Raw genomic sequence first — 25,667 nt, forward strand, 5'->3', positions numbered from 1 at the left:
TACGCCTCCTCTTGGTGTAAAGTAGAATACAGAAAAGCTGGTGATTATACATACAAGTTGCAAACAAGAGGGGGCGTGTCTTTTAGTTCAGCTGATTGCTGTTAAGGAAAATCCTTGCAGAGTTGGATCGATCTACATAGATCCATGGTGTCTGTGGGAATGGGATCATAGAATGCATTACCATAGATTTAGATCGATCCATCTAGATAGACCTAACTCCCTGGGGGTTCACGCTAAATTGCTGTCAGCCGAGCACGCACGGTAAGTTATTACCCCCTTATAGCTTTTAGTAGGTGGGACAGACACTTAAGCCAGCTAAGCTGACCGTAATCTAGTGAGACTCCCCACAGGGATAGATCGATCTAAAATGTGTGGGAATGGGGTCATAGACTATAGACTGAAAGTTGGTCTAAACTTTAAGACCAACATTGTAGTCTACTAGACCCAAGATAAATTAGTGGCAGTCCAATTAAATTAAATACTGCATGTGTTTTAAAGCCTATAGCTTTCAATCAATAGCCCTTTTTTAGTAGAGCTTTTCGTGTACAGTGTCAATATAGCTGAATTAATAATGCACCCAGGCAGAACTGATTCAAATTGCTATCAAAGTATTTGAACTGTACCATCATTGTCTCATTCAAAATTATAAAAACATGTTCATACATGTTTAACTGCTGAAATACAAATATTTCAAGGGCAATATTTGACTCAACAAAGAAAAATGATTACAATATTAATTTTTTAAAACAATATATTTGTCTTACTGGCACTGATAACTCACTACATTTACATCTAAAGGGAATAAAGCTATATATCTTCATATAATTTCATATAATCTGACAGCTGGTGAATCCTAAAGGAACTAACCCCTTTCTTCGAACAACTCATTTAACTCTCTGGAGTTTCTATTTGACATTGATTTGTTCTACGAGTATTGGCCTTTCTAACTTTCAATAACTGAAGTTCATATTGAACTTAAAGGCAGATGAGGCAAATAATAGGCCAGAAACACTCTTAGCATTAGACTGTGGTTACCACAAGTATTCTCTTCCCTTTTTCACCTTCATGGCACTCTGTGTGCAACCCCCAGCATCTGTAATTGCACATTTTTATGACATATAAAAAATGCTTGAAGCATAGTTATCAATAAAAAAAAACTTTTTCCTTTTAACAGGGTTCATACAGGAACATTCAAAACAAATTCAAGGATTTTCGATAACTTTTAAGGTTTTCATTCAAGTACTGTTCTCATTCAAGTACTTTTCAAAGACTACATTACTGCAAATGAATTTGATATGTTCTGTCATTTATAGTTGTATATACCAAAGAAAAAAAGGCAACTAATATTTCATTCAAACTTCATGTATTTTAACACATTTATGACGAAATATGAAAAATAAAAAAATCAAGTAATGTCCAAAAAGGGTATTCTCTCCTTTAGCAAATTTCAGGTTCAGGTTAAAAATAACAAGATTTAAAATTTTGACAAATTGTTAAGTGATCAAATTCAAGTTATTTCCAAGGGAAAAATGATGTAATAAAGCATATTTTTGTTCTCTGAAATCTATCCCAATCAAATTTCCACTGTACAATGTCACCTAGAGTTTGCTGTACTCTTTTTCAGTGAAAGAATATTAGGCTACAGGTTAATAAGTTGACAGGTAGGAAACAGTCTAGAAATTTTGTTCGGAAAAATTGCTGTAATTAACTGTATTTTCCACATTGTATCACCTGCACAGTATCAATATGCAGTCACATTTGCAAAGGCTATGTGAATTATTTAATAAGAAAAAAAAGATAATAGACAAGTTATTGAAATCCTGCTCTATCTTCCTGAATAATTTCCGTATTTGTTGCATTTTTATCTGTGCAGAGTTTCAATTAGGAAAACAACATAATTTCTTCCTGACATTTAAAGTGAACAGTAAGTAGTAGTTCTCATTACTTTTTGTACCCACCAGGGTTCCCTGACATCTAGGAAGACATTCTGAGCAATTTTCTCTGAAGGTATTTTTTCACATGGCAGCAAGTGACTGAAAGCACCATTGGAAGCCAATATACGTGCACCAAGTCAGAGAATTGTCAGACACAGGTGTTTTTCTTTCACAGAAATACTCTAAATTAACTGTCTTTAGGTTGGTCATGTCATTTTTCTTCAAGGAATTCAAAGACTCTTTACAAATGTCATCGTGGGTGAGCCTCTTATTCTCAGGTAAACAGTCTTTTCATTCCAACTTGATCTTAGATATGAAGTCATATCTATTGTTTAAGGGTAGAGAATCTTAATGGATATATTTTAAATGACATCCTCAGTCCAGATGTTCCACAAATAATATATATGTATAAAATAAAAGGTCAAGGATATCCAATTTCTACCCACCTACCTACTAGTTCCTACCTTCCTACCATGTACCTCTACACCATCCTTATAAGGAAGGGTATAATATATACATGTACAACACTTTTGCCAAAACTAATTATTCCTTGCATACACTTTGCCTTCAGTTATTTAAGGGAGCAATCCCATAAACCCATCATACTAGCTGGATCCATCTAACTCTATGGGGATTCTTACTAAATTGCATTCAGTGTAAGCAGCTTAAATGTCTGCCATGCCTACTAAAGCTGCTACGGGGTAATTAACGATAGTCAATTACCTCCTGATTACTCAAGGGGGCATACCAGACAATTAAGTTGATAATGAAAGCACTCTAGCAAGAAGCCCCACAGAGTTAGATTGATCCAGGTAGTATAATGGGCTTATGGGAATGTAGTCAAAGATTCAAAATAAAGAAATGTGGCTGTCTCACTGAAACTGTTGTTTTTTGTATCAAATATTTTTTAAGTCCACACTTGGACCCTTGTTATGACATGCGTATCAAGGCTCAAAGGTCCATAATTGATTCAGGGTAGAGAACAGTCAGTTGCAAATAGATATATTTATGTGAAATTGATTTTCCATCATAAGGTTTGTGAATAACACAGAGGAAGCTTGTTTACGCCTAAAACAGCAAATCCTAGAGAATTCACACTGTTATGCAGGCAAAAGATAAGATCTCATCAGCCAACATGCCTGTCTCTCTTGGATTGTCCCTAGAAGTTTTAGCAACAATTTTCTAATTTGGGATTTGGGAAGGGATTAAAATTGGTCTCAGGTATATGTTATGCATTTGCAAAGCAAAGTGAATTTTTTTGTGGTTGTTAAGGGACATCTCAGATTTACAATTAGGCTTCATTCACATGGAAAGTCTATTTTCTAAATTCTATTTTCTATTTGCGGTATGTTTAGTGATCACGGTCTGTGCCCTGAATATCCCGTGGCGTAATTACTGGAAGCGCGAGCCAGTTACTTATACAAAGCTGTAATTAACTCTCGGCTGTGCTCGGAGGAGATTCTGATACCTATGCGCAGTAGGAATTTAGCAAGTTAATGGGGACCGCGATTGCTTTGAAAAATGTGTTTGTCGATTTTGTGCATATTTCGCGTCTGTATGTTTGAGCAGTCACACCTAAACCGATGAACTCCACAGCTTAGAGATACTACTGCGCATGCGTCAAGGTATCAGAATCTCCTCCGAGCACAGCCAAGAATTAATTACAGCTTTGTATAAGTAACTGGCTCGCGCTGCCAGTAATCACGCCGCGGGATATTCAGGGCACAGACCGTGATCACAAAACATACCGCAAATAGAAAATAGAATTTAGAAAATAGACTTTCCATGTGAATGAAGCTTTAGACTTTGTGTTCACAAGTGCCAATTCCCTGTAGGCCTAAAACCAATGAAAAAGCCTAATTCAATATTTTGCTAATATCACGAGGCTGAATTTCACCTTCAAGAAAATTTTGAGGTACAAGGTTTTACACAATCCTTTTACAATGAATTTTTGCTTAATATTTCCATCAAGTCACTCCGGTAATAAACTTTAAATCAACAGGTTACAATACCATATACTGTGCATGTCATTTTGACTTTCCCAAGGCTCTTGACTCAGTGTGGCAAGGTGGTTTATTTCACAAGTTGTATCATTACTGGGATACTCATGTTATTTCTACCAAATCATTAAATCTAAGTTGTTTGAACCAGAGACATTCTGACTAAAGATAAGCAATACACTGAAAGAAATTGATCAACATTTCCCATAATGTCACTGTATATCAAATATCTCTAGGATGGGAGCCAGCAAGGTTAGAAACAAGTGCCCCTTTCAATAACTTAAAGTGAGACAAAGATCCCTTTACAAGCATTAAAAAATACCACCAGAAAAAATATCTGCCTCATTTTCTGATGTGTATGTGATTAAAATGGGTTAAACATCCAACTAGTAAATACATAAAAGATCAAGATATCACAACTTCTTGAAGCTGGGAAGCATTCCCAATTTTCTTAGGGTCAGTGACCAAAAGAACTGCTCTTCCATTTTGGCAGCTAGCCAAATTGAAAGCAATATCACTTGATCTGAGTTACTTTGTTCATAGATGCTTTCAGAGAATTTGGTACGAAGGAGTGAGCATAGCACAGCTCTGTAACATTTATATAATAAGCAAAAAGTAATACCTCATCATTCATATTTTTATGGTTTTAATCATATATCATAATTCAGTGTTGTATCAGGTCACAATTTAGTACTCTATTCATGAAATTGCATAAGGGTCTTAAAACTTTAGTCCCTTTTTCATTTAAAACAAATGTAATATAGTCATATTACAGCTTTTGAACTGTGCCAACTTACTATCATAAACCTGCTAGAGTATCACAAATTCACGATCCGAAAATGAAAAATTTACTGTAATATATATTGGCTTACACTTCCATAAATAGAAATGTCTTACTGTAAAATATCAATGCCTCTATTCTAGGTTAATTTCTTTCTCTTTTCATTCAAGTCAAGTTAAGCCTTTTTCTGCAATAGCAGCCACAATTTTTTTTTTCAGTGAAGGATAATTTCCCAATCAAATGCAATGCAAGATGACTTCTGGGGGTATCACACTATGCATTACCTGATGTGGTTTAAATTAAATTCTAAGCTTGGTTATTTCTCCAATGACAAATAGTCTCCTGCCGTGATTAGAATTAAATCTAATCAGCTGCTTCCTCTTCTCTTTACATAACAGTTCAAATTACAAACCATTCTTAATCATATGAGACATGTTTATTATCTCAGGATATTTTGCTCAAAGGTGATGACAATATAGTGCCAACATCAATCATGAAATCAATGTAGTAAGCATAGTGAAATCTTAATCTACTTCTCTCTATTTCTGATAAATTACATGGTTGCTTTTCTTATGGTTAAGGATAATTGAACTTGAAACGAGCTGTTTTCATGAAATACCTTCCAAACCACATTTTACATGTTGTGGCAATTAAGTGACATGAAATACTTTCAGCCATGTACCCCCCCCCCCCCATGGCCCCTACAATAAAATGTTAGGTGATTGCTAACACAATCACTAGAAGCACAAATTTACTTCCAATACAGAAATTCCATTTCAATATAGAGCATTCCTGCTATGTAGGTTAACAGGATTTATTTAGAAAATGAAAACTATGTCAATTGTTTGTAGTATTTTGTACAGACAAGTTTTGCACAGAAGTTTATTACAGGCTACATTTCAGAATTATGAGAATAATCAATTATTTGCTACAGTTACAGAACAAGAGACTAAGTGCAGACTGTTAACAGGGAACTTACCTTTTGCAGAAACAGTGAACTATATTCTTCAATCTGGAGCAGGCACCTGTTGTGCAAAGTGCCTTCCTTTCAATGCCAACTTGTGGATCTGACAGCTGTAACTGGGGAATATAAAGGAGAATGTTACAAAGACCTACACTTAATGCTGGTACATTAAACATTAAGTGGGCCGATAAAAAACTGTACAAGTAGCCTAACATCAATACAAGTGGCTTTCAAACCCTGCTGTCTGGCATTGCACTTATGTTCCTGTGAAGGTCTCCGGGGGGACAAGTGCTTTTAACACAGACATCCTTTTAAGTAACATTATGATACGTTTGGTTCAGTAATACAGAAATATTGCTGTTGTTTAAGTCACTTAACTGTTACTCTTCAACTGATTCATTTTTGACAAAAGTCCATTAACTGCAGTGAAACCCAAGTCAATGAAGTAAATTTGGTTACATTTTGCACTGCGTAAAAATTCTTTCTTAATTCAAATGAATAAAGTTCAAGGAAATGATATGACAAAAAGTCACATGCCACAAAGAGCTCCCCATGCTGTACAGGAAATTAAGGTAAAAATGTCCCTAAAAAGTTATTTTTTTTTAATTGGAATTCCTCAATATAATTACTTGCAAATATCTTTGATATTCAGCTGGATTTTTGATGATGAAAAATATGGTTAAGTTTAAAAACAAAGATGTCAAAATTAAACAGATTTCAATCATATTTCCAATACTTTTCCCCTTATGTCCAATATCTATCCTATTCCTGTATCTAAAACACCATTCTCAAACAAATCTCATGATATTTTAGTACTTTCTTTGGTAACACTGTCCATCATCATTAATTTAAAAGTATTCCTAGCTGACATGCATTTGGGATTCTGAGGCCTTTTTTATAACAAAAAAGCAAAGTTAAAATATTCAAACATTATGTGGTGCAAAAAAGTTATACCATGCATATCAATTTCAAAACTTATTTCGACACAGCATTTATATAGCTCCTTCAATTTATACCTTAAACTCATAGTGCTATAGACAAGATAATTAATATCCACATTACTGTGTATTATCCAAGAAAACATTATCCCAGGCTTATATTGATGGTACCCAAGAGAGAGAAAAAAGGGGAACCTCTTCATTTTCAAATAAAATTGACTGTCTACAGCATTATATATATATGGCAGGAAAAAATACAGTTAACAAAATTCTCTTATGAATATCACCCAAAAATACATTGTACAGTGTTCTTGAAAATTGCCAGTTATTTAAATGGGAAACTCAGAAATAGAGTATAATTAAGAGATCATATTACAATTAATTTTTCATCACGCATTTTCACTTTATGTAAAAAAATACATTTTTCTGAGCAGGGTAACCAGTTACAAACTTCTGAAAGATGTATCACATTTTGAGATATTATCAAATACATTTGACAAAGAAAATAAGATGTAAAACAATCAGAACTCTATGCACAGCCCAATTTAACATGCACTAGGTTTTATACCAATGCCAATATCTGGTACTTGTGCAATATCCCCACCCCACCTATAACATGTAATAAAAATCTTCTACTTTAAATGTTTTTTTTAATTTAGTTGTGTATCAATGTCATTGTTATTCAAATAAATTAATTTTATAGTTATTTTAGTAATTCTTAACCTGAAATGACCTAGCTCACCTCTAATATTATTTGATTGGCTTTAAAGTTAAATTACTGGAAAAGCAATAAGATAATATTTTTATCTTACAGCTAAACAAATAAAATGCAAAGTACAAGGAGCAACTTAAGTGAACCATGGGAATGAAAATGAAAACGCAAAAATGAAAGTACCGTGTAACAATTAAGTAGGCGCATTTGATTAAGTTCGCAGTTATATATGTGACAAAACCTCATCGTGAATAGTTAAAAAATAACTTTATAATAAAATGTGAATTTTTAACAAATAAATATTACTTATAATAAAAACAAAAAAGAAGACGACAACCATATCATACATGTATGTTTACCCAAGGACTGTCATCAAACTTCCCGCTGTGCCTTTTGGATAGATCTCCATGTAAGCAACATGTTTTGGTTGCTTTCCCATCAGCGTTCAACAAGGGATTAGTTACTTTGCCAGAACTTGAAATTATGCAAACTCAAAATAAGAGTATCAATACTGACCTAAATGGAAGTCGTATAAGAAGGATTTGTAACTAACAATGCATTACTCACATCCAACCAAGTTTCCTGAACGATGACATGAAAACCTTACCACATATCCGGGCACTTCAAAATGGCAGCCTCCAGCGGCAGTGGTATTTCAGGTGGGACTCGCACTTATGGTGATAAACCAAACCCCATTCGCATCGAAGATGGAGGAGAGCTATACTACATTGGATCAGAGGTATGTCTGAATTAAAAGAACGTTAAATTTGGGTGTAGAACAAAAATGCCGCGAAGAACTGGAGACGGGTATCGTAGATCTCTTTGTTCGCCATATCTTAAATAACTTCAAGGTGCTATTATTGTCCGTCTTTTTCTGTATCGATCGTACAGACAAACATTTCCCGTTGGATTTATTTCTTTTCACAGGCGCACTTATCAGATTTACGTTCATCTAATAAATTTTAACATTTAGATTTAGAGCGACATTTACGTCATATTTCTTCATTTACAATGTAACTAACGACAGAATAATATCTAGCCTAGGTCAGTAGAATAAACGATCACTTTTTGATGTGACTTGATCAGACCGAAGCACTTAGAAAAATTATTGGTTCTCATGCAGTTTGCCCCCAGACTTATAAGCCCAAGTTTGGTTTTCTTTTTTTTTTTTTTTAGTTCAGTTATGTCTCTGCTATTCAAAATGAGATTGTGATTTACTTAATTTTTTGTTTTTTTGCTGTCCATCAATGAAATGATCTGAGCTCTCATTGTATTGGAATGAGCCTTCTTGTTAAACATGAAAATAAGAAAATGGTTAAACTAATTTATTTGATCATTATGACCATTGAGTAAAGTCACCAGGTATGTGAATGAAAAAAAAAAAAAATGGAAAATCAGACTTGTTAGTTTTGGGGAGCTTACTGTATAAGGCTGCGTGCACATGAAAAATCTGTTTTCTAAAAATCTAAAAATCTATTTGCGGTAGCTTGTGATCATGGTCTGTGCCCTGAATACCCCGCGGCGCAATTACTGGCAGCGCCGAGAATTAATTACAGCTTTGGAAGTAACTGGCTCTCCGCTGCCCGTAATTATGCCTTGGGGTATTCAGGGCACAGACCGTGATCACAAGATACCGCAAATAGATTTTTAGATTTTTAGAAAATAGATTTTTCATGTGAACGCAGCCTAAGTACCATATTTTCTTAGTATTTTAAGATAAATTTTTTTTCTTAAGAGAAAAAGGCTGTTTTAAATATCAGAAATATTGCTCCCATTCAGCATGGATGACCTGAGTACTTAAGCCTTTCTGCGTATGTCCAAACCAGATCATAATATCAGCGTGAGATCCGATATATGCACCGTCAGCAGAGACTGGGCATGTAGATCAGACCTGGTAAATTGATTATGAAACACATGTATCTATTTGAATAGCCGTTTATATTAACATTAATCATTTATTTATTTATTTATTTATTTATTTATTTATTTATTTATTTATTTAATTGTTAGTGCTTTGTTATAGTTAGTTGAGCTGTCATTGATTGTACCTTGTATGTAAAGGTGTTTATCAATAAAGAATCTGGTAGTTATGGTGCCAGAGAGAAACAGGTAAAACTTGCTGATCCGCCAACTTAATATGGCCGACCACAGTTCAAAGTGATGCTGCTGATTCCTGATGGTCTCCCAACTCCACACGCGCCATTAAATGGATTAAATCTCAGCATGTGTGAAGGCGGGGAAACCATCATGGAATTAGCGGCATGGTTTTGAACTGTGGTCGTCCACATTTAGTCGGCAGTTCAGTAAGTACTCAGATCATCCATTCTAAATGGGGCCATTGACAAACAAGTTACAAGAAGTATAATTCCATTCATGCTCGCCTGTTCAATCATTTGATGAATCTAAATACAACCTTATTAATGGCACACTAGTCTAATGTTCAGAAATGACTGTGGCCTAATAGTAATCAAAATTATTCAACATTCAACTTTGTATTTAAAATCCACTATGCATTAATTATATTAATTGTCATCAGAACTTGTGATTAAGATGGAAAAAATCTGGACATCAGTTGTCTGGTCATACCTTCAACTGCAATTGTGTTCATCCAGTCTGAACATGATGTTCACATACATAATGTAGGCTAAGGCACATTTGTTTTGGTAGCTTTCCACCTATTTTTAAGAACTCAAGCAATTTATTCGAAATAATGCTTATCTTCCATAAAAATTATCACCAAGGTCAGTCTGACTCTGAATTATTGATGTTTATGTGAAATATATGAAGAGTCACAGTGAAGCATTCTCTTCATGATGGAGTGTTATTTCATTAAAGGTAAAGAGGATGAATAACTACCTTCTAAATAAATGCTCTTACGGAAATGGATTTTGATAACATTTTAGCACTTTTCCTCTAATTATTACCCTACTAGTACTCAATTTTCTCGGTGTCAGCTCTACCTTATTCATCTTTTGGAAGTTTTGTAACCAGATGCCCTTACAGATGTTTTTCATTGCCCAGGCTTAAAAGTTCAATAGCCATTATAAACCTTGTTTGAGTTCAAATTATTTTTACAGGATGAAATGAACTAATAGTGTTTTGGAGCGCATTCAGAGCAGCGGACTAAGAGATCTGCCGATCACATATGGCCTACCCTCTTGAATGCTTGTTGCATAATCCCAACAGGTAATCTGTTCAGTGTCTAATTGGGAATTAAGCAGCAAGCTTTTCATTGGAGGAAATCATAATATAACCACACAGCTAATTTATGTTTTTCATATTCAGGTTGGTAATTACCTGCGGATGTTCAGAGGTTCTCTTTACAAGAAATACCCATCATTATGGAGGAGGTTATTGTCACCAGAGGAGAGGAAAAACATAGCACAAATTGGTAGGTTGCAATGCTTTTTCCTCTCATCACTCTCTATCTGCTCTTTCATGACACAGAATCTAGATTTGTTAGGTATTCTACTCTTCTATTTCATAAGATTTAGATACAATAGAGTGGCAGTAGAGAAGTTTCAGTTTCAATAAAGAGTAGGTCTTTACAAATTGCAGTATTTAAGGTAAACAAAAGCTAAATGTTACTCTGTTGATATCTCTTTTGTTATGATTCAATGAGTCATGAACAGTAACAATCAAGTTACAGGCCAACTGAACAGAATTCTCTTATCTATAGAGTTAAGTATAGTACCAAACCTGTCTATGCACTTCTCAATGTGTTGTCTTCAATAGAATTATTTCACATCAGTCACGCATATTTTCAGCTTTAAAGTATTATTTATATGAGTATAGCAGCATAATAATGCAAAAATGAGTCAAAGCAAAGTATACAGTGCATTAAATGAAACAAATATTGATTGGTTTTGCACTCCAAAAAAGACTTATAAATTTATTAAATGTTATCATGTCATTTTCATTATATATATTCTTCTGTTCCCTCTAACTATACTGCTATTTAATCTAGATGTTAAAACCATGCAAATAGAGGTATAAAAAGATAAGCTTACTAAATTATGTACTGTACTTACCCTAGTGCTTGAATTACAAATAAGTCTCCTGCAACAAAAAAAAAAAAAAGGGGGGGGGGAAGAGCAGTGAGGCTTCATGTGAATCAACTAATGGGGAATACCCGCTTTAAGGGTCTGCCGCTAGATGGCGTGGGGGTGAAAGCAGTCCTTCTTAAATCTCGCAGAATCTCGCTCACGGCTTTACACCAGAGTTTAACATGGAGCGTGTGCACGCGTCGCTGACAGTGAATCAACTCAAACGCAATTTACTTGAATGTGGTGCCATAACATCTGGATGAAAATGTGAATTGACTGAAAGGTATGTGTTTTCTTTTCATTTAGTGCTTGAAAAACAAGAATGCTAACTATTTTCCTTGAAAAAAATCGAACATTAGTCGAGGTGTGTGTGTCAAATCTGACATGTTATGTACATGTAGACTACTGTAGGTACGAGTAGGCCTACGCTCATATTTTGTTTTAGTAGCACGAAAGACGAAGATTTTTTATGCTTAGTAAATGTACTTATTTTTTTTCTTTATAAGGTTACCCAAAGAAGGCCCATATATTGGGGGCAAAGCCTGAAACTGTCGATTTCAGGACCCCAGGACAGCCAACTTCAAGAGCAGGATAAAATGATTACTTCAGGAATCTTACCCGTCACTTCACATCAGCGGCAAAGATTGATGTAGCCACCAGTTATGCCTACCCTAAAGCTGACTTACAGGCGGCTGTGATGGACAACAACTATTGCCAAGTGCCATGAAAACAATAATGCATGGATAGAGGGAATGATGTAAGTGAAAACAGAGGTCTAATATTAAGAATCAGGCCCAAATATGAGAAAGAATTATCAAACTAGGTGATGTGTGACATCATAGAAATATAAAAATGTATCTTAACTATTTAATGCTGTAACCATCTACCATGCTTTAATGGGATATGACTATTTCAGGTTGAGGAACAAACAGCGAAGGACACTGAGCATAGCAAGTTACAACAAGGAAAGAGCGCAATCTGACACAAGGAGAGACAATGGCGGATCACTGCTTCCAGATTTGGAGAGATAATGTCAGCTACAGAGAAGAAGTATATGAACAAACTGTATGAATAATTGTTGTGTCCAAAAACATTGCAGACACATGACAGTTGGACCCGGACCCGATTTCCCCTTTTTGGAATGTGTATCTCGTGCACGAATCTGGGCCTAAAGAAAACCCGCGAATACTATACTAAGTTAGAAGGCCAGATGTTCATTACAAATCGCCCATTCTGCTATTTTGCTGTTTACGTTCAAAGATCTGTTTGTGGGGTTGATTCATTCTGACGCTGGATATTTTTCTACATGTATTTTGCCCAGGATAACTTTTTTTTAATGAAAAACACTATAGGAAGTATGTGTCAACCAGTTTATAGAAAGTACCCCTGTATGAGATGGTTTTAGCTGCAATCATAATTTTGAAGTGCAATTTTAAAAAATGTTTTCACTAAAATGAAATAATTTGGTGGTGCTATATTCTTTACAAAAAGTACTTATGTGTTTATGCTGTTTTTAATAATATTTAACTGTAATGAAAAAAAAACCCATGATGCTATTTTGTAAAGTATTTTAGTGGGATGAAATAAATTGCTAGTTGTATTTACAGCAAATAATTTGGTTTTTCTGCTTTTTAAAGAATTTTCAAAGTGATGACATAATGTGGTGGTTCTATTCAAGTAAAATAATTCATAAGTACTATTTTGTAAAAAGGAACAAAAAACTGTTAATTTGTAAAATGTTTGCTTTCTTTAATTTTTATTTCTTAAACTGTTACAAAAAGTTTTCCATACCTACAGTAATCCATTGGCTGAGAAATTGCAGCTATATATTCAGGAAAGTTATAGCACAAATAAATTATCTAAGTATTACATGGTTTCATGGTTTTTACTATGGACTGAATAATTATTTTGTTTAAATAAAATATTTGGTTTTGCTGCTTTTTAATGAATTTTCAGAGCGATGAAATAATATGGTGTTTCTACTCAAGTAAAACAATTCAGAAGTGCTATTTTGTAAAAAAAGAACAAAAACTGTTCATTTATAAAATGTTTTCTTTCTTTAAATTTTATTTCTTAAACTGTTACAAAAAGATTTCCAAACATGCATTATTCCATTGGCTGAGAAATTGCATCTATACATGAACAAATAAATTATCTAACTATACCTAGTTTTATGATTCTTACGAGGTACTGAATAATGATTTTAAATAAAAATAATTATTTAATTAACATTACCGGTCATGCTCAATACATCAATAAAAAAGGATATTACTTAATAACACAACCTTATGCGGGTAGTAGGCTACCGGGACTTATATATATTTACTGACAACTCTTCTGAAATTACGGACATAAGAAAACGCACTTTGATAAATCATACTTCCTAGGGGCACTTTCTTGCTATGGAGCTCTCTTTCCAAAACTTTATAAGTTTTGCCAAGATCAATTAACCTTTTTACGTGTATTCTTTTTGAGGCAACTCGTCTATCTTTAGGGGCCTAATTACTGTTCCTGGGTCAAGTTGTAACTGACCCTTTAACATGGAAGGTGTGTTGACATGGGCAACCCTTCACTTCAAACGAAGCCCTGAATCCTCAAGAAAATTATGCCCACCTTGCCGACTTTGACATTCAGGTACACAACAATACTGAGGCATGTTTATTAAGGCCAGTACCACAGTCCAACGTATACAATATCCAACATGGCGATCTAGGAAGGACTGAATTCACACTAGCGACACCTGGCGCCAAGCGGGCTGGTATTCCCCATTGCAAGTCTCAAATACTCTATGATTGTCCTCCTATTTACTTTTAGCATATTTATCAAAAATTGGTTCCTGTTAAATAAACACCAATAGACAGCAGGCAGTGCATACTGTATCTTTGTCAGACACTTAATTTTTCATAAATAGACCTAAAGTTTTGTCAACAGGATTAAACAAGTATTTTGAATTTTTACCATTTTCATTGTATTTTAACTATTTAAAGCAACCCATCTTGCACTCAAAATTCATTCCAACTGTTCACATTAAATTCAAGCTTGACTACCAGTATTGCTTAAAACATTTCATTATGTAAACTAGGTGGAAATCTTCTCGGGTTTGGCCAGCATACCTTGGCTACCAACATAACATTACTGAGAGCAGCAGAGGTGGATGAGATCCTGATGGGGAACGATGATAAATATAAAGCAGTCTCTGTCAGCAGTGAGCCAGTGGTCTCCAGGTAGGCCTGTCCCAAGAGCAGTTTCCAGTGACCCCTGTTTCTGTTTAATTTGAAGAAGTGGGGCTGGTATACTAACTGAATTTTAAAACAGTTTTTTTACTGTGCATCAGTGTTGCCTTGATGCAGTGATACAAGAACTACCATTAGTGCTCATACTGCATGTGAAGAGCTCTTTACTGGTGCTAATGCAGACCTTATTTATAAAGGGATTAGGTGTTTTCTAACTTGAGCCTCAGATTTTTCAACACAAATGCCCAAATTAACGACTCCAGCCACAAATTAACGACTCCAACTGGCAACGTAAAATTACTTGCCACTTACAAGCACAGCGTTTCATGACACAAACTGTTTATGTACCTGTTCGTTATATTCTGTATGAGCCGGAGATTGTTGACAATGCATTGATGCAAGGGGGCCTATGTATACAGCCAGAGACCCTGATGGAAGCTGGTCAAAATGTTTGTGTAATAAAACCCTAAGTTTGTGGCAAGTAATTCTATGTTAAGGCAGTTATTTTGTGGCTAGAGTTGTTAATTTGAGGATTTGTGCTCACAAAAGGGCAATTATTATTTATGAGGCCTGCAATGTAATATATAATCAAAAAAAAAATTATTTGTTGAGATATGATATTATGTGGATTTTTTATGAATTCAAAACTTGCACTTGAGAAATCATGTCACTGTGTTATTCAAAGGTTAATGTAAAGATGCTTCCGTTGTGGCTCAATTAATACTCTCAGTCATCAACTATCTCATTATAGCATCACCTTAGCAGGGTAACCTTCACTGAGACCTGTGCTTTATTGACTCCTATGAGTCACAATAGCTTCATATAGAAACTGTTTGGCCTCAAACATTTTCTTTATCCCTTTTTTTGTGGACCTTTGTTACAGTTATATTAATGTCACAGGTGGTAAAATGAAGCACAACCAGACCAAGATTTTTTTATTTCAAAGTGATATAAGATGTTGTTATTTCCAGGGACAACAAGTCCAAGCGTGGCAGTAACTGGGTTCCAGCTTTACCCAGTACATCTCACCATCTGGATGCTGTGCCATCTTCCACTCCTATCAACAGAAATAGACTGGGGCGATTAAAAGTCAGAACATTCCCAATGTGGTAAGTTGCATGCAGGCACAATGTTTAGAGCTATAAGAAAAAAATCCAGGTGCAGTAGCTGCAGATAGTGCGCTGAATATTTAATAGGATGGTGGTATAAAGCTACTTTTAAAATTTAAACGGCATGGTGGGCTGTCATATTGGACTGTTAAACCCTCAGTACTTTTATGAGAAATACAGCACAATGAACTAAAGCAGTTAAAATTATTTCTTCCCTTTTTTCATGTCTATATCAGTATGCCCATGTTTATTAATGTAAACCCTGTCACAGTGAAAATAACCTAATAAATATATCAGTCCATAGAGAGATACAAATGGAAGTTAAATAACTTCATTTAGTCTGCCTTGGGATGGAATATCATATTTTTATTTTATTGCTTTCAGCTTGGATGAGACAGACCCTGGTCTGGTCCATGAGAATGCCAACCAACCAGAGGTGCTAGTTCCTATTAGGTTAGACATGGAGTTTGATGGGCAGAAACTGAGAGATTGCTTCACATGGAACAAAAACGGTAAAATTAATTTCTTTAAAATCAAATTTGGATTTTATGTATCAAAAGTGGACGGAGTGCATTGTATCATGTGTTCCCCCCCCCCCCTTTTTTTTTAAGTCTGAGGTATTATTTTTTAAAATGTAAATTGTTCTTAAATATTATGAAAAAAAACTATCCCAGCTAACCTAACACTGGTCCTTGCCAAATGTCAGTACAAGTGGAGCTGGACTTGTTAAATTTTGTAAATAAATTTTCTGTTACTGACCAATTTCCCTGATCCTGGTCAGTACATTCTTAGACCTTTGCTGAAAGAGCCAATAGGCTAAAATGTTTAACGGCACACACCTATCCATGCTAAATAATGTAATTTTTTATTATTACTGAACAAAAGAGCAGATGTCATCTTTAAACAGAATTTCTTATAAAGTTAACCAAACACAATTGTGAAATTGTATTCATTGGGAAGATTTCATTTTAGTTAAATTTAGTGACTATTAACATACTAATGATGCTATTTACATGTTTTAGAGACTCTCATAACACCAGAGCAGTTTGCAGAGATCTTATGTGATGACCTAGATCTGAATCCAGTCTCCTTTGTTCCTGCAATAGCCCAGTCAATACGACAACAGATGGAAGCTTTTCCTACTGACAATCTTTTAGAGGAACAGAAAGACCAAAGAGTTATTCTCAAGGTATGCACAGTTTTTATGACTTTCCTATTAATTGGATATTTTCACTAAGTAACTGCTCTGGTTAGGTGCTGGCAGTACACATGGTTTTAGTCCTGACCTGTCTCATTTTTTTATGTGTGTTTATTTACATTCATATTATATCACCATGGCAAATTTTAGCCCTGATGTGCTTTATAAATTATAGCATTCTCTCTGAAAAAGTGGCTATTCAGGCCTGCAAAAGAGTTTTAATTTTTTTTTGTTTCTTTTTGAAGCTTTGTTATATAACATGTGGTTTAAATCTTTCAGCTCAACATCCATGTGGGTAATATTTCTTTGGTAGACCAGTTTGAATGGGACATGTCTGAAAAAGATAACAGCCCAGAGGAATTTGCCACAAAATTATGTGCCGAACTTGGTGAGTGACCTGTGTCAAATCATTTGATGTTTTTGAAAAAATGTTTCAAAAATGAATCAAATATATTATACCTGCTTTCAACTATTGTTAGATAACTACTACACAGAAAGATTTGGTTATCATATTCTGCACAAAATGAGAAAAAAAAATTATGAAAACGACAAGCCTATCAGTGGTGAAATGACCCAGGCATAGTAATCATTAGTTATGTTGTCCTTCCTAATTATCACTTCATTGAGATCTAAACTCAAAATTTACTTGTATGTGATGTTATTAGGCCAATTTATTCACTTAACTTAATTGTTGGAGCAGGGAAACCAGTGAATTTAGTTTAACAGGTCAGACCATTAGACAAATTTTAATGAAAATTTCCATTACTGTTTCAGGTCTGGGAGGAGAGTTTGTGACGGGTATATCATACAGCATCAGAGGACAGCTCAGTTGGCATCAAAGAACATATGCATTTAGGTAGGATGTTGGCAGTTGTTTTCTACACAGATACTGCATGATTTTAAGGGGCTTGGTTGACCTAACTCATTCTGAATGTCTCCAGAGTGTATTATTTCAAAGCAATTTTGTGTAAGTAGATCTTAGACTAACAAAAAAGACTGCAGGTGGTCCATGATAGTGATTATCATAACTTGTCTTAACCATATTTTTGTTTTACTTTACTGAGAGATGTGAATTGATATCCATGCAGATCAAATTGAAAATTTAACGTAATCCCATTATCATGTTTATAGACTGAAGTTATTACTTCTTTACATTTGGTCCTGTTCTACCTATAACTGTCTAATTTCAGTTTTGCTTTACTTGAAATGTCAATTTTACTACAAGAGATAAAACAGTGAACTTCTTCAAACTGTTGACCTGTGTAGTATAAGGAAAGCATCAAATTGACTTTATGGTCATTTTTTACTTCACACTTAGATTCAGAATGTCATGTTTGGCAGTTGAACCTACATGTACCTTCCTTATAAAGCTGTGTCACGTATACCAACCTTGCACCTTTATCTTCAGTGAATCTCCTCTACCACTAGTAGAAGTGGCCATTCGCAATCAGAACGAGGCTGACACCTGGTGTCCCTTCCTGGAGACACTGACAGACGCAGAGATGGAGAAAAAGATAAGGGATCAAGACAGAAACACAAGGTAATATTTTAATCTTAGAAGTAATTTTTTTCTTGTTAATGTTTTCTGTATAGAAAACCATTTGACCCTTATTTTATAAAGTTTGTAACCCTGAATCTTGACATGCACAACTCCATACTCTTACTCTCAAGTCAATGAAGATAGTATCTCTTTAACCTTTTACAAAGGGAAGATATTTTTTCATTAAGTTCAATTTAATGATTTTTATGTAGTGGCATTTCAAATGTTTTTTTTAGAAAATTGACAATTAGCAAGTGAAAATGTTCAGGTGGATCAAGCTGAAGTGGCTCTTGTCTAACCCCACTTTAAAACCTTTTTTTCTTGATTAAAATCAAACCTGTATATTAATTTAAAATAATCTTTTCTCTTTCAGGCGTATGCGGCGTTTGGCCAATACAGCACCATCATGGTAAAACTAAAGGTGTATGAGGACTGTTTAATCACATAACGTTGTGATTTTGTAAATATGTATAGAGACTAAAATCCAAAATGTATACCAAATAAAAATGGAAACTTCTGCATTTTGGTAATATTTTCATATAAGACAGGAAGAGTACAAAATAAATTGATAAAAAGGCAAGTGTTTTTATGATATATTACTTATGTTGAATAAACAATCTTCGCTAAATTATGAACCAAAATAATATCATGAAACTGTACAAACAGTTACCCATTCTTTGCAGACAAACTTGCTAGTCTTCAGCAAGTTTACTAAATGTTGTAAAATTTGTCGTAATTTACAGTCAGAGATGAAATTTTGGTATGATAGCTGTTTAGCATGGTTGTACCTATTATATGTACATGCTCTAAAAGATAATTTGAAAATAAAAATATACAATCCATTCTTTGCTGTTATCACCATGACCATCAGCTTCAGTGTACCCTGTGCTCAGTACTCTCTAAAAGGGCCACGGATTATGTGCACTTTTGTCCAATGCCTGGAGAAATTGTCATGAATTAATCAGAGACATATCTGCCAATATCTGGTAAAAAATAAATCTGTGGCACTGGTAGAGGGTATGTGCTCCTAGCATAGGAGCAGCTGGCCAGTGTAGAAAACTGTAACTGCAAAAGTAAAATGTATGGTTCTCAAAAGCAAGAGAGCCATCTGAGGTAAACTTCCTTAGTGAGATACGTTATATACCAGATCATGAGATAAGTTAAATGCATTTTAGGAGACAAAAATGCTTTTTATTTTTCATGATGGTTGAAATACAAATTTCTGACATTAAAAATGGATGATAAAATAAATTATTTAAATTTGACAGCAATGACTTTCATAACTGATAAAAACTGTACAATTGTATACTTTCAAAATTATAAATATTTTACAAAAACAATTATTCAATCGACATGCTTTTATATATATAGCAATGCATATTGCCATGGTATATGAACCGTGCTTTAACCTTAACTACAAGAATCTTTGACTTAAAAACTGTTTAAAATTTCCATAGTTTTTCAACTATTCAATTTTTGTTATGATATTGATCATTGTAATTATTGAAATGTATTCTACATTGTGGTAGAGGTAGAAGCAAATAACAAGTTGTTGGGATGTTGAGATAAGCCATGTAACTGAAAGACTACTGACAAAAAAATATCGCTAACTGCCCCTTCAGCTTTGAACACAGAATAAAAACAAATTATTACCAATTACAATCAAACTGATGCAGTCTTTGTAGCTGAAATTGATATTAATATTGCTGTTTAAGTAATAAATGTCTTTAAAATTTTAATAATTGCATACCTTGCATATCAACTAGTTTTAAAGACTTCATGCTTAAAATCAAAATTGCCATCATTTTAATAATTGGTCTTGATCACAGACACTACAGCCACCAGGTGGCCGCATGATACACCAGGGTCCTTTCAGACTTTTCTCTGAACGAGTAACATTGAAAGGAACAATCTATTTTTATGCTAGAAATTAAAACTGACTATGAACTGACTTTTCTATGAATGAGTAACATTGAAAGGAACAATCTATTTTTATGCCACAAATTAAAACTGTCTATGAACTGACTTTTCTATGAATGAGTAACATTGAAAGTAATCTATTTTATGCTAGAAGTTAAAATTGTCTATGAACTGACTCTTCTATGAATGAGTAACATTGAAAGTAATAATCTATTTTTATGCTAGAAATTAAAACTATGAACTGACTTTTCTATGAATGAGTAACATTGAAAGTAACAATCTATTTTTATGCTAGAGATTAAAACTGTTTATGAATTAACTATCTGACATTAGGTTTTGCCAGACTACAACCCTGTAACATTAGCAACTGGTCTCATGCAACATTTGGTAACCCACTTATCAAAAGACTTAGAAGCTAGTTGTCGAATAAGACCAGCATAAATTTTAGAAATTGTTGTATTATTTTTTTAACTTTCTGTAGATTTTATTTTCTTACTAGTTACTAAGTGACAACTGACATATTTTGTAATAAAAATAAAATATCACATTTAAGCAAAATTGTAATATCAAAATAATCTCAACAGTGAAATAAAAATTTTAAAGTGAGTATGGTCTTGTTAAATGCAATATGCCCTTCTTTATTTCATGAACACTCAAAATTTGTGACTATTAATAAAAAACGCTATTATAATTTCACTTAGCCTGCTGCACCTTCTTGTCAGCGCAACACCTGGCCACTGGACTATTGTGAGGCTAATATCAGTCCACTTCAAAGCACTTAATCCTTTGAATGCTTGTTACTGGCACTTCCCTTATCTTGCTGCAGGAGGAAGTCTATGTGGGCCATCACATACCACAGCTGAAAGGTGAAAATATAAAATGAAGTACTGGCTGTTCCACAGAGCGTCTACCATAACACTATACTTAGTACTTTGTGTTACAAATAAATTACAAATGACTTATTTACAATGATGTTTGTATCTATAGATGCCTAAGTTATAATACAAATACTTCTAATTCACCTATCCCAAAATATAAGGTATTAAAAAATGCACCTTTCTTTCAACAAAATCCAACAAAAAAATAGATATGCTGTTTACAGAAATACCAGGAGAAGTGATATTCTACCTCACAGTACAGTGCCAGGAACCTCCCCAACATCAGAGAGATCACAGTTATTTGTTGCACCACAGTAGGCAGGAGAGGTACTAAAGCTTGGTGCTGGATCCCATATAACCACACAGGTAAGATATGGACCCCAAGGATTACCACAGTACCCAGGAATGTCTTGAAATCTGAAATGAAAGACAATAGATGGTACGTTCAGTCAACTTCTTTGGCTGACATCTATTTCTTAACTCAAAACAAGTAAAAGGTGATGTAGATGATTCTTAATAACATCTAGTATAATACTTACTTTTCTCCATAACTTTCTGCACAAGCCAAGGTGCTGTAATAGGGGTAACCTTCCAAGTTGCTCCAGCTTGTGCATGACTCCCTACAAATACTAGCCATTCAAAGGCTATTACGAAATAACCCCACTGAAGAAAAATCAAAATTGCACACAGTTAATATATACTATATCAATATACAATACACAATAGCAAATAGTGCTTTGAAGTCACAAATAAGACATCTTTAAGAAATGTCAATATTAATTATTTTTTTCAAATATTTTTACCTTATATATTAATAAAATGCACTTCATTCATATTAAATAAATTTTATTCATATCAAAAAATTTATTTTAAAAAGTTTATGTGTGTGAACCATCAACAATGCATATACATTCAAACAGGACAATGACACAGTTAGTTTTTTTTTTAACAAAATAACAAAGACACAAAGCACTTATAAAGAAAACTGATTAACTGTGTAAACGTAACTCGTGAAGAGAATCCAAGATACTTCAGGTTGTTTTCTCATTGCTGATGGTACAATAACCTTTAAATTAACTCTCCTGTCCCAGTAGTACTTACATTAAATAAAGTACACCATAGCATCCCCCTGCCAATCAAGTCAATGGCCACGTCTAACTGAATTTGAAAAAAAAAAGCATTAGCTGACATGGAAATCCAAAGTATATATTCATAAAAATGCAATTTATATTGTTCCTGTGACTCAATACGCCTAATGAAAAAGTACTTCAAGTCAAGGGAAAATTTAATCAAATGAAAGAACCGTATCCTTTTGATGTATTTTCCCGTTGAATGTCATATTTCAAAAGAACAGCTCATGGGTTTTTGTTTTCTTTAATGATCCCCGTTTCCTTAGAAACAACCTGCGTTAAGGCCTCGAAGGCAGGCTACATCCTTTTTCAGTAATGAAATTACTACTCCTGCCAACTTATTGCACTTGGACAAGGAATGAAAATGCATGGGAGACATGGAGCTGTTAAGAATGCTAAAACCCAATTATTAAGAAAAATATCTGTAAGATCGCATTCACAACGAGTTGTGCCAGGCTTTACAAATCCTGGGGACTAAATATGGCGGACGTATACATGAAAGAAAAACCGCCTAATCTTTTAATAGTCTCTCCGCCTCTCACACGCCTCCCCATGTGTTGTCCCAATGGAGCCGAGATTTAATGACTGTCCCCCCCCGCAGGGACAATGTGTGGGGAGGCATGTGAGAGGCGGAGAGACTATTAAAAGATAAGGCGATTTTTCTTTCATGTACGTCCGCCATATTTAGTCCCTAGGATTTGTAAAGCCTGGCTCAACTCGTTGTGAATGCAATCTTAGAGGTACTCCACACAGCATTTTAGGGTTGTTGGTTCAATAGTGTGGTGGTTTGTATATGAAAAAAAAAACAGCTGCTGACCTCATTATGATTTCATGTAGCGGTCTTTTTGGTCATTAATCTCATGAACTGACCCCTTAACAGAACAGATCTGAGATAAAGCAATTTTTAAATGTTTATATAACCTAATGACTATCTATTGCTCAGACACCTTTCCTTTCTGATTTTTATCACAAAGCTTGGTGCTGGACCTATACTTAGAGTGTCTATTACTGTATAACTTAGAGACACATTTACAGTCAAGTTACAAAAGCATAACTTAGGCCACATTCCCATAGACACCATTAGTCTATGTAGCTAGATCCATCTCGCTCTTGCTGAGTGCAATCAGTTTTACTGAAGGACACTCCTCCTTCTGGCATTGAGTAGAATACAGAAAAGCTGCTGATTATATGAGTACGTTGAAAACAACAGGAGGCAAATCATTCAGTTTAGCTGCTTGCACTCAGCTAGAGTCCCCGCAGATTTGGTTCGATTTTCATAGACCAATGGTGTCTATAGGAATGGGCCCTTTTCACATTGTGAAGCATACTGTACTTACCTGTGCATTACAGCAACACTTTATCTGGTGCTATATGTGACTATATGTGCACTAGTGAAATCAGGATTTTGCCAGAGAGGAGGGTTGTGGCGCAAGCTTTAAATTTTTTGTATGTCAAATGATCGAATCAAACATGATATAATAGGCAGCCCCCCTCCCCTAGATCTGCCACTGCTTACAATCAGTACATGTAACTACTACTAGTACCTCAGCAAACTGTGTGATCATGATACCCTTCCTTCCATAGGAAACTGAGGTAATGGGTCCTGACTTATAATAATAACAATGGTGGTGCCAACAGAACAATATAAGGTACCAGTGGCTCCCTTCAGTTTGTATAATGGTTAGATATTGTATGTTACCATGCAGGCTGCCTAATGAGTAAAGATACTAATAAGTCAAACCCAATAAAATTTACCATAAAAATTTGCATAAAATGCCTGCATTTCTGAAACTCACCCATGCTCCAAAAACAGAACTCTGATCAAGTTGCCTTGCAAGTATTCCATCAATTCCTGTTAAGAGATACCAGAATCAAAATTAAATAATGTTAGTATATAGTTTATATACATACTGATATAAGCGATATCTTAAAATTTGGCAAGGTAACAATTTTTTGTGAGTGCATGCACATTAATTGTGATGTTTATCTAGTACAATAGACACCATGTGGAAAAATATATATATAGATACCGGTAGATATAGATAGACTTACCATCTAAAATAACAGAGCTTCCATAAACAGGTAAGAAGACTTCAGGTCTGTTAAAATATGTCCATGATATTGCCAACAACACTAGTCTCACATAGCCTGGAATGATATAAATGCACTGAAGTATACTGTAAAAATAAAATCAATATTTCTGTTTAAGTGACAGTCTTCTTCTTATTAATAAACAAAACTGGATTACATTACTATCTGCATGGCAAACCAACCAATTTGCTCTTAGATATAACAAAGATAACTTAGGGCAGTAGAATTGGCTGATACATCCAAGAAATGAAGAGGGAGAAAAACATCTTGCAAGTGGTCCTTATAACCAAAGTGCTTGCATGGCCATAGCAAAATTGCTTTAAAGACAAATGGGGTTTTCTTTTCCTTTTTGTATCAAAAGTAATCAATTTTTGCAATTCATATCATTATGATCACAAAAAAATATACAAGTCAACTATAAACTGCATCAGCTAGATGACACCCACAGAAATTGAAGATAATTAAAAATTCAGGACCAAGACCATCTTCAGGAGGTGTCAATTAATGCATTTCTTGTGAGAATCAATCACCTATAATTTGAATAAATGAACTTATATATATATATTTTAACTAAATTGGCAATAGGAAGGAGATCAGTGTCTCATGATCAGTTGAATCTGTTCAAACCAAAACTAGATGTCTTAAAAAATTACAGTTTTAATGTTTTTATAGAGACAACAAAATTATTCAAGTAAACTACAGTGAGTACAGTATAAATGACTTTGCAGCCCTTAAGTTTGTTCAACATTACATTATTGTGGCTTCAAGAGTTTGTATTAATCCGTGCAAGGATATGAATTAACCCACGTGTTACTGCATTTGTGTACTTGTAAAATGCCTTGTATTTTAGGAAGCCTGCTTTCAAAAATCACTGTTAAATCATCTTATTCTCTGTTAAGAGCATGCCTCTAGCTCTACTTGTTGGACTTGTTTCCACTTTTTTAAAAATTCTATCTTTAATCATCTATCATTCCAATGTTGCCCAAATGAAAAAAGCACCCATACGTACCGACAATGTTTGGTATATATAAAAGAATTTCATAACCCATAGTAGTTTAATAAGCAGGACAAAACATAATCACAACACAACATGGGTCTTGTTTACATCACGTGTACACAATATGACGTAGTTTGCATAGTTTAGTGCGTGCGCAGGTGTCACATTGTAGTGATCGCTTTGGAGTCGTCGCGAA

General features: G+C 34.4%; 3 protein-coding genes and 1 long non-coding RNA gene across 4 annotated transcripts in view; 2 read left to right on the top strand and 2 right to left on the bottom strand.

Annotated features, from left to right (window-relative positions):
- LOC106158338 (uncharacterized) overlaps positions 1-7,838 on the bottom strand; it is a 41,166-nt gene extending 33,328 nt beyond the window's left edge. Inside the window, exons 1-2 of the mRNA XM_086999987.1 lie at positions 7,677-7,838; positions 5,695-5,795 (exon numbers count right to left, since the gene is read on the bottom strand). The gene's annotated coding sequence lies outside the window, so the exon portion shown is untranslated. The remainder of the gene's footprint in view (positions 1-5,694; positions 5,796-7,676) is intronic.
- Positions 7,839-7,887: 49 nt separating this feature from the next.
- Positions 7,888-19,297, top strand: LOC106151609 (SWI/SNF-related matrix-associated actin-dependent regulator of chromatin subfamily B member 1). Its single transcript, XM_013524952.3, has 10 exons — positions 7,888-8,068; positions 10,615-10,720; positions 14,458-14,599; positions 15,580-15,717; positions 16,102-16,229; positions 16,740-16,906; positions 17,195-17,303; positions 17,690-17,771; positions 18,324-18,455; positions 18,829-19,297. Exons 1-10 carry the CDS (start codon positions 7,958-7,960, stop codon positions 18,866-18,868), a joined length of 1,155 nt encoding a protein of 384 aa, XP_013380406.1. The 5' UTR covers positions 7,888-7,957; the 3' UTR covers positions 18,869-19,297.
- Positions 11,438-13,244, top strand: LOC147763945 (uncharacterized). The gene is made up of 3 exons (XR_015331794.1): positions 11,438-11,658; positions 11,882-12,132; positions 12,292-13,244. It is a non-coding gene; the product is annotated as an uncharacterized LOC147763945 (long non-coding RNA).
- A 327-nt stretch (positions 19,298-19,624) lies between the features above and the next one.
- On the bottom strand, positions 19,625-25,659 carry LOC106151603 (uncharacterized). The gene is made up of 7 exons (XM_086999989.1): positions 25,484-25,659; positions 24,436-24,531; positions 24,180-24,235; positions 22,355-22,411; positions 21,793-21,916; positions 21,504-21,670; positions 19,625-21,234 (listed from the first exon to the last, which is right to left on the bottom strand). The coding sequence occupies exons 1-7, from the start codon at positions 25,521-25,523 to the stop codon at positions 21,154-21,156; spliced, it is 621 nt and encodes a 206-aa protein (XP_086856115.1). The 5' UTR covers positions 25,524-25,659; the 3' UTR covers positions 19,625-21,153.
- Positions 25,660-25,667: the final 8 nt, after the last annotated feature.

This window comes from Lingula anatina, chromosome 1 (genome assembly GCF_051362555.1).
Source record: "Lingula anatina isolate TDL-2025a chromosome 1, LinAna3.0, whole genome shotgun sequence".
Taxonomy (NCBI): domain Eukaryota; kingdom Metazoa; phylum Brachiopoda; class Lingulata; order Lingulida; family Lingulidae; genus Lingula; species Lingula anatina.